The sequence below is a fragment of the Gopherus flavomarginatus genome, chromosome 1 (assembly GCF_025201925.1).
Source record: "Gopherus flavomarginatus isolate rGopFla2 chromosome 1, rGopFla2.mat.asm, whole genome shotgun sequence".
NCBI lineage: Eukaryota > Metazoa > Chordata > Testudines > Testudinidae > Gopherus > Gopherus flavomarginatus.
In genome coordinates this window covers 339,418,034-339,433,264 of record NC_066617.1, presented here as the reverse complement: position 1 = coordinate 339,433,264, position 15,231 = coordinate 339,418,034, and the positions used below count along the sequence as shown (strand labels likewise).

At 39.3% G+C, this 15,231-nt stretch overlaps 1 protein-coding gene across 3 annotated transcripts in view; it reads left to right on the top strand.

Annotated features, from left to right (window-relative positions):
* The window catches only part of DYNC2H1 (dynein cytoplasmic 2 heavy chain 1), a 421,699-nt gene that overhangs the window by 63,036 nt on the left and 343,432 nt on the right, over positions 1–15,231 (top strand). For all 3 annotated transcript variants that reach the window (XR_007770188.1, XM_050927645.1, XM_050927637.1), the window contains exons 39-45: positions 174–381; positions 2,941–3,070; positions 4,204–4,359; positions 6,520–6,779; positions 11,075–11,321; positions 12,718–12,869; positions 14,722–14,866. Coding sequence is in view for 2 of the 3 variants with exons in the window: in XM_050927645.1 (XP_050783602.1) it covers positions 174–381; positions 2,941–3,070; positions 4,204–4,359; positions 6,520–6,779; positions 11,075–11,321; positions 12,718–12,869; positions 14,722–14,866 (1,298 nt within the window). In the remaining variant the exon portion in view is untranslated. The remainder of the gene's footprint in view (positions 1–173; positions 382–2,940; positions 3,071–4,203; positions 4,360–6,519; positions 6,780–11,074; positions 11,322–12,717; positions 12,870–14,721; positions 14,867–15,231) is intronic.

The window sequence follows — 15,231 nt, the reverse complement described above, 5'->3', positions numbered from 1 at the left end:
CATCAGAAGGTGAAGAATGTGAGGAATATTTAAAGAAGTTATATGTAAAGCATATAAAACTAATAAATTATAATTGTCATAGAGAATGAAAAATGGTTAGAAATTTAGCAAGCCTTCATATTCTTTAAGTTTTTCCAGTAGATTTGTTGTTTTGTATTTTTATTTGTAAGTAGATGTTAACTCATGGATAATCTGTGATGGTGACATCGACCCTGAGTGGATTGAGTCTTTGAATTCTGTCCTGGATGACAATCGATTACTCACTATGCCCAGTGGAGAAAGAATTCAGTTTGGCCCAAATGTAAACTTTGTATTTGAAACACATGATCTGAGTTGTGCCTCTCCTGCCACAATTTCACGGATGGGAATGATCTTCCTGAGGTGAGACACAAGGGTGAAATTTATATAACTTATTTGTCATCGTGAATAGTTATTAACTTTTTAAAACCCTATTGTGTCAGTTGTGTTTGGCTGTGATAGGTTAGTGTATGGCTTTCTATATATATATAGTCCCTTTACAGAGTTTCAGCAACATGCTTAAACTTCTTCCAATTTTTTTTTCCTTCCAGCTTTGCACCTTTTTGTGCATATTCATTTGCTTATTGATAATATCATAGAAATGTGGGATTGAAAGGGACCTCAAGAGGTGATCGAGCCCAATCCCCTGTGCTGAGACAGGACCAAATAGACCTAGACTATCCCTGACAGGTGTTTGTTTAACCTTCTCTTAAAAACCTACATTGATTGGGGATTCAACAACCTCCCTTGAAGCTTATTCCAGAGCATAATTCCCCTACAGATAAGTGTTTCCTAATATCTAACCTAAATCTCCGGTGCTTCAGAATAAGCCCATTACTTCATTTCCTAATTCCAGTGGACATGGAAAATGGTTGATCTCCATTCTCTTTATAACATTCCTTAACATATTTGAAGACTATTGGGTCCCCCCTCAGTCTTCTTTTTTCAAGACTAAATGTGCCAAGTTTTTTTAACCTTTCCTCATTTGCCAGGTTTTAAAACCTTTTTATCATTTTTGCTGCTCTCTTCTGGACTCTTTCCAGTTTGTCCACAACTTCCCTAAAGCGTGGCACCCAGAATGAACACAATACTCGAGCTGAGGTCTCTCAAGTGCTAAGTAGAGTTTGACAGTTACTTCTCCTGTCTTACATATAACAGTCCTGTTAATACACCAGTGAATAACATTAGCCTTTTTTGCAGCTGCATCACATTGCTGATTCACATTCAATTTGTGATCCATTTCATTATATCCCCAAGATTCTTTTCAGCTGTAGTACCGGCTAGCCACTTATTCTCCATTTTGTAGTTGTGTGTTTGAGTCGTCTTTCTTGAATGTAGTTCTTTATGCTTGTCTTTATTGAATTTCATCTTGTTGATTTGAGACCAATTCTCCAGTTTGTCAAAGGACTAATCCTGTCCTCCAAAGTGCTTGCAAGCCCTCCCAGCCTGATGTCATTTGCAAATTTTATAAGCATACTCTTCACTCCATTATCCAAGTCATTAATGAAAATATTGAATAGTACCAAACCCAGGACTGATCCCTGCCGGACCCCGCTAGATATACTCTCCCAGTTTGACAGTGAGACATTAATCATTGCTTTTTGAGTATGGTCTTGCAACCAGTTGTGCACCCACATTATAGTAATTTCACCTAGATCACATTTCCCTACTTTGTTTATAAAAATATCATGTGGAACTGTATCTGAAGCCTTAATAAAATCAAGCTATATCATGTCTACTGCTTCTCCCCCTATTCTCTAGGTCAGTAACCTAGTCAAAGAAGGAAATGAGGTTGATTTGGCATGATTTGTTCTTGACAGATCCATAGTGGGTATTTCTTGTAACCATATAATCCTCATGATGCTTACAGATTGGTTGTTTAATAATTTGTTCCAGTATATCTTTCCAGGTATAAAAGTTAGGCTGACAAGTCTGTAATTTCCTTTTTTAAGTTAATTTTTATGAATGGTATTTTATTTTATTATTATAAAACTGATGATTTCATTGTAATGCTAACCTCTGAAAATGTTCATTTACGCTGAGTAGGTGGAGTTGTCTGTATAGATGTTACCTGTATTTGCCTTTTTATCTCTGAAGTCAGGTTTTTCATCTGTTAGCTTGTAACCTACCACTGTATTTGTAAAGAATCCTGTGGCACCTTATAGACTAACAGACATTTTGGAGCATGAGCTTTCGTGGGTGAATACCCACTTCCTCAGATGCAACACGGCTACCCCTCTGATACTTGACACTGTATTTGTGACTCCTGAATGTCTCCAGTCAGTCTCTTTGCTCTTTACTGACTATGGTCAGTAAAGCCTCGTAGGGAAGGGCTGTTTTTTGCCCTACACCTTTCACCAAATACCCCATGTCATATCTTTTGCGCCTTTCTTTCTCTCACCAAAGGTCAGAAGTTTGTTTCCTGACTCAGAGACTGGGTTGCTTTAAATTGCCTCTAAACACTATTAGACCCCCAAATATTTTAAAGCAAAATTTATTAGAAAAAATGTAAGAAAATTGCACTGAATCAAAATTAAACCATTGTCCATTTCTTGTAATTACAGAAATCAGAAAATAAATGCTCACATCTGCTCAGTCAGTTTCACCTAGTATTAGAGCATTATTTTGACATTTGACAGTAATAATAAAGATACTCCATTTCTAGTTTGCATCTTTTTTCTGCATCTTAGTGCTTTTTATTCAAGAGCATACATTTTCTGACCCCTTTTTTACTGAAAGGCAAATTTAAATATAGAGAGGTTAAATGACTGGTCTGAATTCATACAGTGGCTCATTGGGAGAGCTGAGAACACAACCCTGGCCTCTTAACTCAGTCATCTTGCTTGAGCATTTAGATCATACTGCATCCATCTGCATGGATGTTTTTGTTTTTGTTTTAATCTGAAGTATGTCTTGTTCTAGTGATGAAGATACGGATCTTAATTCTTTGATAAAATCTTGGCTAAGAAACCAGCCTGAAGAGTGCAGACATAATCTTGAAAATTGGATTGGGAACTATTTTGAAAAGGCATTAAACTGGGTTCTAAAACAGGTGAGTAACTCACAAAATCTTAATAACTTTCTGGCTTTTATTCAAATTTATGAACTTGGTGTAGATGTCAGCCAGAATTTGTAAATGTGGTCTCTAAAGTTAGGCATCTAAATAAGGGATCTGATTTTTCTGAGATGCTAAGATCCCAGAGCTTCCATTGACTAATCATGGATTTAGGTATCTAAATTTAGGCTCAGAAAATTTGAAATTTCTGCCCAAAATCCTAATCAGGAAGGCATGTGCTTTGCTAGGCTTGAGGAAAAATTAACAATGTTATAAGTCATTAAATAATTCTACGTAGGCAGGAACCTCTGCAAGCTTTTCTTTACAGAGATTTCCCTTCACTTGTGCTATCTAGGGGAAAGGGAAGTGGGCAGGATGTCCTGAAAACCCAGGGATCCCAGATGGGAGTCTATTACCATGCATATAGACTGCTTGTGTCTCTGTGCTTGCTTTGTGATTCCTGTGGCTCTACTACCCCTCCATGGCTTCATACCCCTCACAGTGGAGCCATGCAGGCCTTGTGCAGCTGGCCTCTCTTCTGTGGAACTTCCTTTAAGAGGGATCCCAAGTGCTGAGGGGCAATCTTGCTATATTTCCTTGGAGAATCTACATAGCTTGATGGGGATTAAGATGTGTTTCTCCCATAGCTGTTTCTTTCCTCCATGCAGATTTCTACACTTGTGTGGGATCAAAGAAAAGGGGCACACTGTTGCAGAAGCAGTTGTTTCCCCACCCCATTCTATGGGGGAGAGTGAGATCCACACATGGAGAGTCCCTTCTGGGCACATATCTCCATTGCACAATTGTGCACATTTCTTTGCAGTCGGTAGGCTAATAACATCTAAAATAGAAGGATGACCGAGCATGAGAACTGATAAATCGTAAGTAGGTTTGGTATAAGAGTCAGAAGTAAATGTTTAAAAAGCAAGTGATTGGAAATGGATCACCTCTTCTAGACCTGAATGGACCAAATTTTCTACCAATTTTAGAAGTCTAAAGGTGGCTCCTAATAGCAATGAAACTGACATATTTACTTGCACCATAACTCATTTATTTTATTGCTAGAAGTTTGTTTAAAATTATATTATTATTATAAGTTATTATACACTATTATAAATTCCAATTTACAGAATGACTATGTGGTAGAAACAAGTCTAGTTGGCACTGTGATGAATGGGTTGTCTCATCTCCGTGGATGCACTGATCGTGGACAATTTATTATTAGCTTAATGCGGGGTCTTGGTGGAAATCTCAACATGAAATCACGACTGGAATTTACAAAAGAGGTAATAATCTTTTTCTATTTTATCTCAAACTATGAGATGAATAAAACAGAAATTTTGATTTTGTTATGGTTTCAGAGTATAAAAGTAGAATAAGAGTTAGTCCCTGCCTCAGTAAATTTATAATCTAATTTGAGATTAGGTGGAGGGAAATAGATCAACCATAGGGAGGCAGATTTATGTGTCCTTGGTAGATAGATGGTAGTCAAATACATGAGAGTGGTCAAGATCACTTATAGATAAGGTCCAAAGAGAGAAGGGGACAAAAGATGAAGGCCTGTGGGAAGCCCATGGAAAAGGGGAGAAGGGAAGAGGAGGAGACTCCATCCAATGAGACTTTGAAGGTGCCATCACTGAGGTAGAATGAGAATTTTGAGAGGATGAGATCACAAAAGCCAAAGGGGTTATAGGATTTCAAGAACTAGGGAGTGATCGAGTGTGTTGAATGCCACGGAGAGGTCAAGCAGGATGAGTAAGGAACACAGGTTCTGGAATTTAGCCATGGTTGCACATGAGTAACTTAACCCATGTGAGTTGTCCCATTGGTGTTAATTAGACTACTCATATTAGTAAAGTTGCTTATGTGTATAAGGACTTCCAAAATTGGGCCCTAAATTAATTCTGACGATATCATATTGTTTTGTTGCAAATGATGCATGTGCATTTTTTGGAAGATAAAGGAAGGTTTTTAGTCAGGAACATTTTTAGTCAAGAGCATAGGATATCAACTGTGGATTAAATACTTCATTCCTCCCAGCTCTTCAACATGTGGAGACGATCATAATTTCTTTAAAAAAAATAAGTGGGTATACTGTTGCCTCCGAAAAGTGTTTATTCACATGTACATACTTCAGAACAGTCCAGTCCCATCCCTCCTTACATTTCCATTTCTTTGATCACAAACATATTCCATTTTATTATAGGTGGAGCTGGTTCTATCATCTATCCTTAAAGTTGCCTAACATTTTCTATTACAGAACTTAGGTTTCAGTTGCTTTTATCTTTGACAAACATCACTTGTTCATGCTGAAATTTTCAGTATTGGGTGTTTACCTAAGGCTGATTTCTTTTGGGAAAGTTTCAGCTAAAACAATTTAGTCATTTCTGAGGATGATATTATGTGTCTTTTTTATGTTAAAAACATTCTTACAATTGTTTCATTCAGGTCCAATACTGCTAAACTTACTGCTTCCATGATTTGAAATTTGGCAAGGGGCATCACCCTGATGAGAAGGATGTGCCTTTTGTCATCTCCATGAAAACTTGCCCAAATTTGGCCAAACTGTAAGCCTCCAAATATCTCAGTTCTCATATGTTCCATAGAGGTTTGTTGTAATTTGGCAGATATGTTCTCTGAAGATCCTCTATGTGCTAGGCATGCTGCAGCTCAAGGCTGTCACACTAAGCAGGACTTCTCTTAATAACCCATAATTTCTCTTGTTAGGACAGCATAGTTTGTGCAGCCACACTTTTTTAGCCCAGGATAACATGAAGTGATTTACGATTGTATAAATGCTAAGTAAATCCTCACACACATTCATATCTTAAAAGTGTTAGAAAAAAAAAAGATGACTGTGAGTGGTAGGTGTTCCTACCAGACCACAAAATAGGAAAAAGAAAAAAGTTACTTAAAAAGAAAAAAAACAGTTATCTCTTTAGGCAGCCTTTAATTCTGGAATTTCCTAACTTTGAACTTTTATTTACAGTTGACTACTAATTGTGTGTCCCTCATTTTCTCTCTACTCAGTGTGAGAAATGCTCATTTGTGTGCTCATGAGTGCTCATGAGTGCGACTGAAGTCAATAGGAGCTGTACTTTGAACTTACTAAGTACTTTGTAAAGTCAGGCCCTCAGTGACTCAAGGAAATGAATGAGGACATTTATTCCATGAGGTCTGGCACCACGCATCGAATGAAAAATAAATATTAGATAACTACCCACTCATTCACTCACTACCCAATATATTCACACAACGGGACTGAATTCAAGTTGCATAGGCAACCTTAATTCTTGCATTTTCTAACTTTTGAGTGCTTGACTTTGCAAATTTAATATTCTTTTAGCATAGTTTTTGGATGTAGTTATAATTATAGTTATTGTATTGTTATTAGGAATGCAGATTTTTAAAAGCTTAATTGTTATTATTTTAAAATTTTTGTAAAGATTTTTAATTGGGCACGAGAGTCTCCACCAGATCTCAGGAAGCCACTGGACACATATTATGACCCTGACACTGGACATTTAATGTCATATCAGCTGAGAAAACCTATACATTTGACTGCTGATGACTTTAGTAATCTCCGAACACTTCCTGTCATTCAAACCCCTGACATGCAGAGAGGTTTAGATTACTTCAGACCATGGCTAGACTTTGACAACAAGCAGCCATTTCTTCTTATTGGGCCTGAAGGATGTGGAAAGGGGTAAGTTTTTTGTTTTTGTTTTTGTTTTTTATTTTAACTGTTTTAATCTAACTTTTCTAAGTTTGGTGATAAAGTTTTGGAACATTTTTGCATAGTGAAAGTTTCTGCTCCATTGATAAAGTTGTTTCTTTAGATGAAATACTAATAGAACCATTTGAAATGTTCTTTGACACACCTGTTACTAACAAGTTAGTAACATCAGTCTCACTCTGTGTGTGTGTTTGTCCAGCATCTGTTATAGTGAGATGCTGTTTCTGATTGGAACTTTGGTGCTAATGGAATGCAAATAGCAAATTATACATACTTGTGGTTGGTAGGGGCCCCTTTAGTCACTACCAGAACATTGTTTGAGTTACTTCCTTCTCTGACCCTAACAGAGTCCTTCCTCTGCTTGGGATGTACCCGGGGTGTGCAAGAGTCTCTCTCTCTCTCTCTTTCTCTCTAAATAAGAGTTCCTTTCCCCTGCTCCTTATGACTAACAAAACATTATTACCCCTGTTTGTGTATCTCTTTCAGCTTGGTACAGGTGCTCTTTCTCGAGCATGAAGTGTGGATAGTGCTTGACCAGATGAGGCTCCATTACTTCTCTTTTACAGGGACCAGTTGGTCATATGCATGGCTCAGTGTAGGGTCACTTTTCTATGCCTGCACAAAATTCCCATTCTGTAGGAGTGCTTCCACATCAGATAACCTCTTCCTCACTTGCAGGGGCTGACAGTTCTTTTCCTCTTGACATTCCGTCCTTAGGATCTTCCAATTCCTCAAGATTTACCAGGCTTTCTGGTCACTCTGCGATGATCAACCAGGATGCCTGTTTGCTGGGCTGGCCTGTTCATTAATCACTTGCCCAAAAAATGGCCAGTGCCGGTCTCCCATTATGGGATACTCCAATTTCTCCACCAGTGGTACAGCTGTCACCTTGATACATGTCCCCACAGTCGGCTGTAAACATTGGCTGGGATAGGTTTTCACTTTGCCATGTATTCACTGTAGATGAGATCAGCCTTTTGGGGGTGTTTTCATCCCTTGTGAAGGAGACCTGGACCACTGTCTAACTACAGACAGAGTCCAAGTCATTGAACTCTTTTCCCTTGGACCATCAGCAGCGCCATCAACTTGGGAAGTGCTGTTGTTCATGCATGGATTTCTGCACTCCAGCCCTGTGCATAATCACATTCCTTAAGAGGGCATTCTTTCTTTTATGTGTTCTGTCTAACCACAGGAGCAGCAAGTCGCTGGGCTGGCACTGATGATATCTTTACTAGTTGGGGGTGAACTCAGCTGTGGAGTAGTGGCTGGCCCTTGTTCTGCAGGTCCATCTTCAGTTGCTTGAGATGCTTGGTAGTCCCACTGGTAGTGTCATTGATGTGAGTTTCCCCAGAAATGTCCAAATTGTCCAACATATCTGACTTTACTTGTTTATAATTCTTAGACTTCTCCAGGTCTGGGTTATGGTAGGCCATCTGTGCCAGACCCATCAAATACGGAGCCAAAATCAAAGCCTACTCCACCAGGAGATTAGTGCTCTGCTCTGAAAGGTAATTAAAAAGGCTTTAGGGTAGTGTCTGGCCCTGTCTTGGTTAACTTCCTGGGTATTGGTGGGGGATCCACTTTGACAGAAGGGTGCCCTTGTGAGCGTAAGGTGAGCACTATCTGTTGTATCATCTCCTTGTGGAACTCCTGCTGGTGGCTCATCAACTCCCTCAGCAACTGTTGCTGCTGTTGCATTGTTTGAACTTGCTAGTGGGTGGTTCACTGCTGCAGCAATTGTTGCTGGAACTGCTGTTGCTGAGTGCTTGCTGCTGCTGCTTCATATCAGCCAGCCATTCACACCACCGCTCAGATACCATAAGAACATACGAATGGTCATACTGGGTAAGACCAATGGTCCACCTTGCTTGATATCCTGTATGTGACAGTGCCAGATACTTCAGAGGGAATGAACAGAACAGGGCAATTTCGAGTGATCTATCTCCTGTTATCTAGTCTCATCTGTTGGCAGCTGAAGGTTTAGGGACACATGGAGCATAGGGTTGCATCCTTGGCTATCTTGGCTCATAGCCATTGATGGATCTGTCCTCCATTAATTTATCTAATTCTTTTTTAAACCCAGTTATACTTTTGAACTTCACAGCATCCCATGGCAATGACTGTGCATTGTGTAAAGAAGTATTACCTTTTGTCTGTTTTAAACCTGCTGCCTATTAATTTCACCAAATGATGTCCAGTTCTTGTGTTAAGTGAAGGGGTAAATAACACATTGCTATTCACTTTCTCTGCACAATTCACAATTTAATAGTCCTTTTTCATATCCCCCCATAGTCATCTCTTTTCTAAGAGGAACAGTCCAGTCTTCTTAATTTCTCCTCATATGGAAGCTGTTCCATATCTCTAATCATTTTCATTGTCATTCTTTGCACCATTTCCAATTCTAATATATCTTTTTTGAGATGAAGCGACTAGGACTCCGTGCAGCATTCAAAGTATGGGCATACCATGGATTTATATAGTGGCATTATGGTATTTTCTGTCTTATTATTGATCCTTTTCCTAATAGTTCCTAACATTCTGTTAGCTTTTTTTACTGTTACTGGAGATTGGGTAGAAATTTTCAGAGAATTCTCCACAATGAATTGAGTTGTAACAGCTAATTTAGACCCCAACATTTTATATGTATAGTTGGGTTTAAGTTATCCAGTGTGCATTACTTTGCACTTTGTTGGGATTCCCTCGGGGAGTTTTTACATTTGGCTTATCAAGAGCACCTTGTCCAGTTCTGGGAGAATACTTAATCCAGTTCTCTGGGATCCAGAGCTCTCAGTTTGACTCTGGATTTCTTCACTCAGGTTCCTTTATTTGGCATACAGCAAAGCTACACTGAGTTGATCGGACTCTAGCATAGGGGATAGGTACAGGGCATACCGCACATTCAAAGTTACACAGACAATCTCTTCTTTTATATGAATTTACACATAACATTGCATTTGTTTTACATTCAAGCATACGTTTTTGGCTTGGCTTGATTACTTTGCAGGAACCAGTCCCTGTACAGCATGCTCTGTCTGTGTGCTGTTCATGTGGAACCTGATCTTTACCTTCAAGGTTTATCTTGTCCATAGTCCTTATCAGCACGCCAGCGTACTCTTTGTCAAGCCCCTATTTACAACTTAACCTTCCATTCACCTTTCCAATTATGCCTACTAAGAAATGAAACAAGTTTCTTATATCAAGCCTGGCCTACACACTTATCGACATTGAATTTCATCTGCAACAAAATCCCATTGTAACTCTTCAAAGTGATCTTTGGAATTAAATATTTTAGTAATTCTGTATCATCTGCATATGTTGCCACATTCCTGTTCACCCTTTTTTCCCTGATCATTTATTAATATATTGAAGAGCACAAGTTCCACTACAGGGAACTCTCCCACTGTTGACCTCTCTCCATTGTGAAAACAAGCAGTTTATTCCTACTCTTTGTTTCCATTCCCATCTTTTAACCAGCTACAGATCAATGAAAGGACCTTCTTTCTTATCACATGACTCCTTACTTTGCTTAAGAGCCTTTGGTGGGGGACCTCGTGCACTGAAAGTCCTAGTGCACTGCATCGATTGGATCACCCTTATCCATGTGCTTGTTGATTCCCTCAAAGAGCAAGCCATGCAGCTGTGTCTAGTTAGTGCTGGCTGAGCCCTGAAGAGCTCATTAAATTCTCCCTCAATAGGGTGAGGGCGTACTCCTTACATAATAATAATGGTAATAAGTGTGAACCCATTTTTTTTTCTGTGTCTCTGTTGATTTGCAAATAGATTATATTCTTTCTTTTAGTGGTTTCTTCTCAAAAATCTAATGCTATTTCCACTGTTTAAAATTCAGTCATAAATATGATTCCTAAAAGAAAAAGAGATGTACCATTCCTTTTTATTTTCTTTATCCTCATGTGCAAAGGCTCTGATCCTGCAATGTATACTGCATGAGAGGACTAATGAATTTTTGCAGAGCCCTATTGACTTCCATTGTCCATGTGTTGTAAATAGCTGGTTTGGGGCCATATTTCATTGTTCACCAGCTAGCTGTTTCTTACACAAATCTGTACAAGTACTTTTCTGGAACTTCATAAATGTGAAATGATACAATTTGATTTTATAATCAAGACTACTTAGTTCAACAAAACTGATCCAGTGCATTATATGCAGTACATTAAACAGTGTGCTAGCAGTTTTAAGGTGTTCAAATTGCTTTTTAAAAATTTCTGTGTATATAAAATATATATTCGTATATTTTATTTTGTTAGAATGTTGCTTCGTTATGCCTTTTCCCAACTCCGATCCACCCAGATTGCTACAGTTCACTGCAGTGCTCAAACTACATCTCGACATCTTCTCCAAAAGTTAAATCAGACTTGTATGGTAATCAGTACAAATACTGGGAGAGTATACAGACCGAAAGACTGTGAAAGGCTGGTTTTATACTTAAAGGACATCAACCTGCCCAAACCTGATAAATGGGGAACCAGCACTCTAGTGGCTTTCCTGCAACAGGTGAACGTATATGGCTTTGATAATAATTATATTTAGAATTATAGACTATAAATGATCTATTATGATTCAGTAAATACATATTAAAGTCCTATTTGCAATCATTTGATATACAGGCAGAGTATTTTGAATTGAACACCTTACAATATGCTGATGATTTTAATAGTTAACATCCTACATGTTTATTATCATTACATTTATGTGTAGTGTGGTAGCATGTAGAGATGCCAACTGGTATCAAGGTTCCATTTGTGCTAAGCACTGTACACATATATACAGGGTTGGCTCCATGCACCAGCGAACCAAGCAGTTGCTTGGGATGGCCAATGGAAAAGGATCTTTGGCAGCAATTCGGCAACGGTTCCCTCAGTCACTCTCCACCTCTTTGAGCTGCCGCTGAAGAGGAAGAGAGGGAGTGAAGGACTCGCTGCTGAATTGCTACAGAAGGATGAAGCACTGCAATTGAGCTGCTACTGAAGTGCCGCCGATCGGCTTTTTTTCTTCCTTGGTTCGCCGGTTGGGGCAGCGAAAAAGCTGGAGCCGGCCTTGCATATGTAATCAAAAGACAGTCCCTGTCCCCAAAAGCTTATAGTGATTAATAAAGTAAGTTTGTGGATTTGCATAATTCTTCTCTCCTCAGAGATTGGAAATTGAAATGTAATGCTTACAGTATTTTAAAAATTCCTTTTTCCTCATTTTTACATTCTGTCCATCATGCATTCTTTCTCCTTCTCCGAATTCCTTCTTAAAACCCTCTTCCCCACTTCACCCAACAAATCTGTTGTAGTGTTTGTTGATTTTTAACAATGAATTTACTACATTCGCCCTTTTACTGAAATATTTCCCCCTTTGGTTTAATTTTCTCTTACATTGCAAGCTATCTGGGATAAAGACCTTGAGCTAAGGGCTGCCCTAAGTTACTTCAGCTGCTCATGGTCTCTAAGGGACCACTCAAGAGCTGAGAATTGGCAGAGTGAAGCTCCAGTATGCCCCCTTCCACGCCTGACATGTCTTTTACTCTGGTTGAGATCGGGCAGGTTAGGGAAGGAGCCAACTCTTTTGGCTTTACTATAGCTGAGAGCTGCCTCTCTCCAGGAGGAGTTGTCAGCTGTCCAGTTGCACCTGGATTCTAGCTCCTTTGTGCTGTTGGTTCACAGAGGAGAATCTGGCCTAATTTATGATTTTATAAAATGCCATATAAATTTTTGTTTATAGTGCTGCACAGTTGCTTAAGAGTAATATATTAGACACTTTTGAGGAAAATGTTAGTGATGAGTACATTGTTGGTATTTAACAAATAATACTAATCAGAGACTCATCATTAATCTATTGTTTTCATTAGGCACCTTGCTATTTTTCATTTAATTTTACTAAAATATTTTGTTTTGTTATATTAAAGATTCTGACATACCAAGGATTTTACGATGAAAATCTTGAATGGGTTGGTTTAGAAAGTATCCAAATTGTGGCATCCATGTCTGCTGGGGGAACATTAGGAAGGCATAAACTTACATCCAGATTTACTTCTGTTGTTCGTCTTTGTGCAATTGAGTAAGTGTTTGCAAGAACCTACTTGACTTTGAGATCTCAGATTCAGATTGCAGGGTCTGTTTGCCTCTGCCTATCCTCCTTGATGTGAGACTTGAAAACATTGAATGTGATTGTGTCTGGCAAGTCAAGCCTCTAATCTTTCCTAATAATGTAGAATCTTCACATATAATATCAATGTTGCTACCTCTTGGTGTTTGAAACCAGTTAAAGAGCAATATATAATTATTTTAATGCACCATGTTGTTCCTAAGTATCTGAAATAAGTTTTCAAGTAAGATTACTTATTTTAAAGTGCTGGTTGTTTAGTGAATTAAATACATTGTGAGGAAGGGTTTATAAATTGGGTTTATAAATTGGAACATATTTAAAGATACACTGGAAAGTCTCTGAGGGTTGCATATTCAGATAAAACCAAATGTATTTAAGTTACTGCTGGACTAAGGCTCTGTTTATTGAAGATTCAGAGTAAATTATAGATATAAATCTAAACCCATTTTTGGTATGGAAATTAAGTATGTTGATACATCACAATTTCTGGACCCATGGGAAAGAGACTCTGGAAAAATTCCACCATGATTTCAACAGCTTCCACCCCACCATCAACCTCAGCCTGGACCAATCTACACGGGAGGTCCACTTTCTTGACACCACGGTGCAAATAAGTGATGGTCACATTACCACCACCCTATATCGAAAACCCACCGACCGCTATGCCTACCTTCATGCCTCCAGCTTCCATCCCGGGCACATCACACGATCCATTGTCTACAGCCAAGCACTGAGGTACAACCGCATCTGCTCTAACCCCTCAGACAGAGACCAACACCTACAAAAGCTCCACCAAGCATTCTCAAAACTACAATACCCGCACGAGGAAATAAGGAAACAGATCAACAGAGCCAGACGTGTACCCAGAAGCCTCCTACTGCAAGACAAACCCAAGAGAGAAACCAACAGGACTCCACTGGCCATCACATACAGCCCCCAGCTAAAACCCCTCCAACGCATCATCAAGGATCTACAACCCATCCTGGACAATGATCCCACACTTTCACAGGCCTTGGGTGGCAGGCCAATCCTTGCCCACAGACAACCTGCCAACCTGAAACATATTCTCACCAGCAACTGCACACCACACCATAATAACTCTTGCTCAGGAACCAATCCATGCAACAAACCTCGATGCCAACTCTGCCCACATATCTACACCAGCGACACCATCACAGGACCTAACCAGATCAGCCACACCATCACTGGTTCATTCACCTGCACATCCACCAATGTAATATACGCCATCATATGCCAGCAATGCCCCTCTGCTATGTACATCGGCCAAACTGGACAGTCTCTACGGAAAAGGATAAATGGACACAAATCAGACATTAGGAATGGCAATATACAAAAACCTGTAGGAGAGCACTTCAACCTCCCTGGCCACACTATAGCAGACCTTAAGGTGGCCATCCTGCAGCAAAAAAACTTCAGGACCAGACTTCAAAGAGAAACTGCTGAGCTTCAGTTCATCTGCAAATTTGACACCATCAGCTCAGGATTGAACAAAGACTGTGAATGGCTTGCCAATTACAGAACCAGTTTCTCCTCTCTTGGTTTTCACACCTCAACTGCTAGAACAGGGCCTCATCCTCCCTGATTGAACTGACCTCGTTATCTCTAGCTTGCTTGCTAGCACACATATATATACCTGCCCCTGGATATTTCCATTACATGCATCTGAGGAAGTGGGTATTCACCCACGAAAGCTCATGCTCCAAAACCTCTGTTAGTCTATAAGGTGCCACAGGATTCTTTGCTGCTTTCACAATTTCCTTGGACTCTTCTTTTTTTCCTCTAGCTATCCAGAAAGAGACCAACTGCAAACAATTTATAGTGCATATTTGGAGCCTGTGCTTCACAAAAACCTAAAGAATCACTCTGTTTGGGGTTCCTTACCAAAAATACATCAGCTGGCAGGATCTATGGTTCAAGTATATGAGCAGGTACAGTGCTTTGATTTCTTTATTGGGAAATGGAGATGAAAAATTGAGAAGCTGCCTTGTCTTTTACTCTCTGGCTTTAGACAGTAACAATAGATTATACAGTGTTTCACCATATTTAAAATCTAAATGCAAGTAACTTTTTTTATGTTGATCTCAGAATTAAAGTGAAGAGTACATGCATGTGGTTATGGACATGAAAGGATGGTCCAGTGGTTAGGGCACTAGTCTAGGATTTGTGAGACTTGGGTTCAATTCCCTGCTGCATCACAGGCTTCCTGTGTATGCTTGGACAAGTCACTTAGGGACTCATGGAATTTAAGGCTAGAAGGGACCATTATGATCATCTGGTCTGACCTCCTGCACAT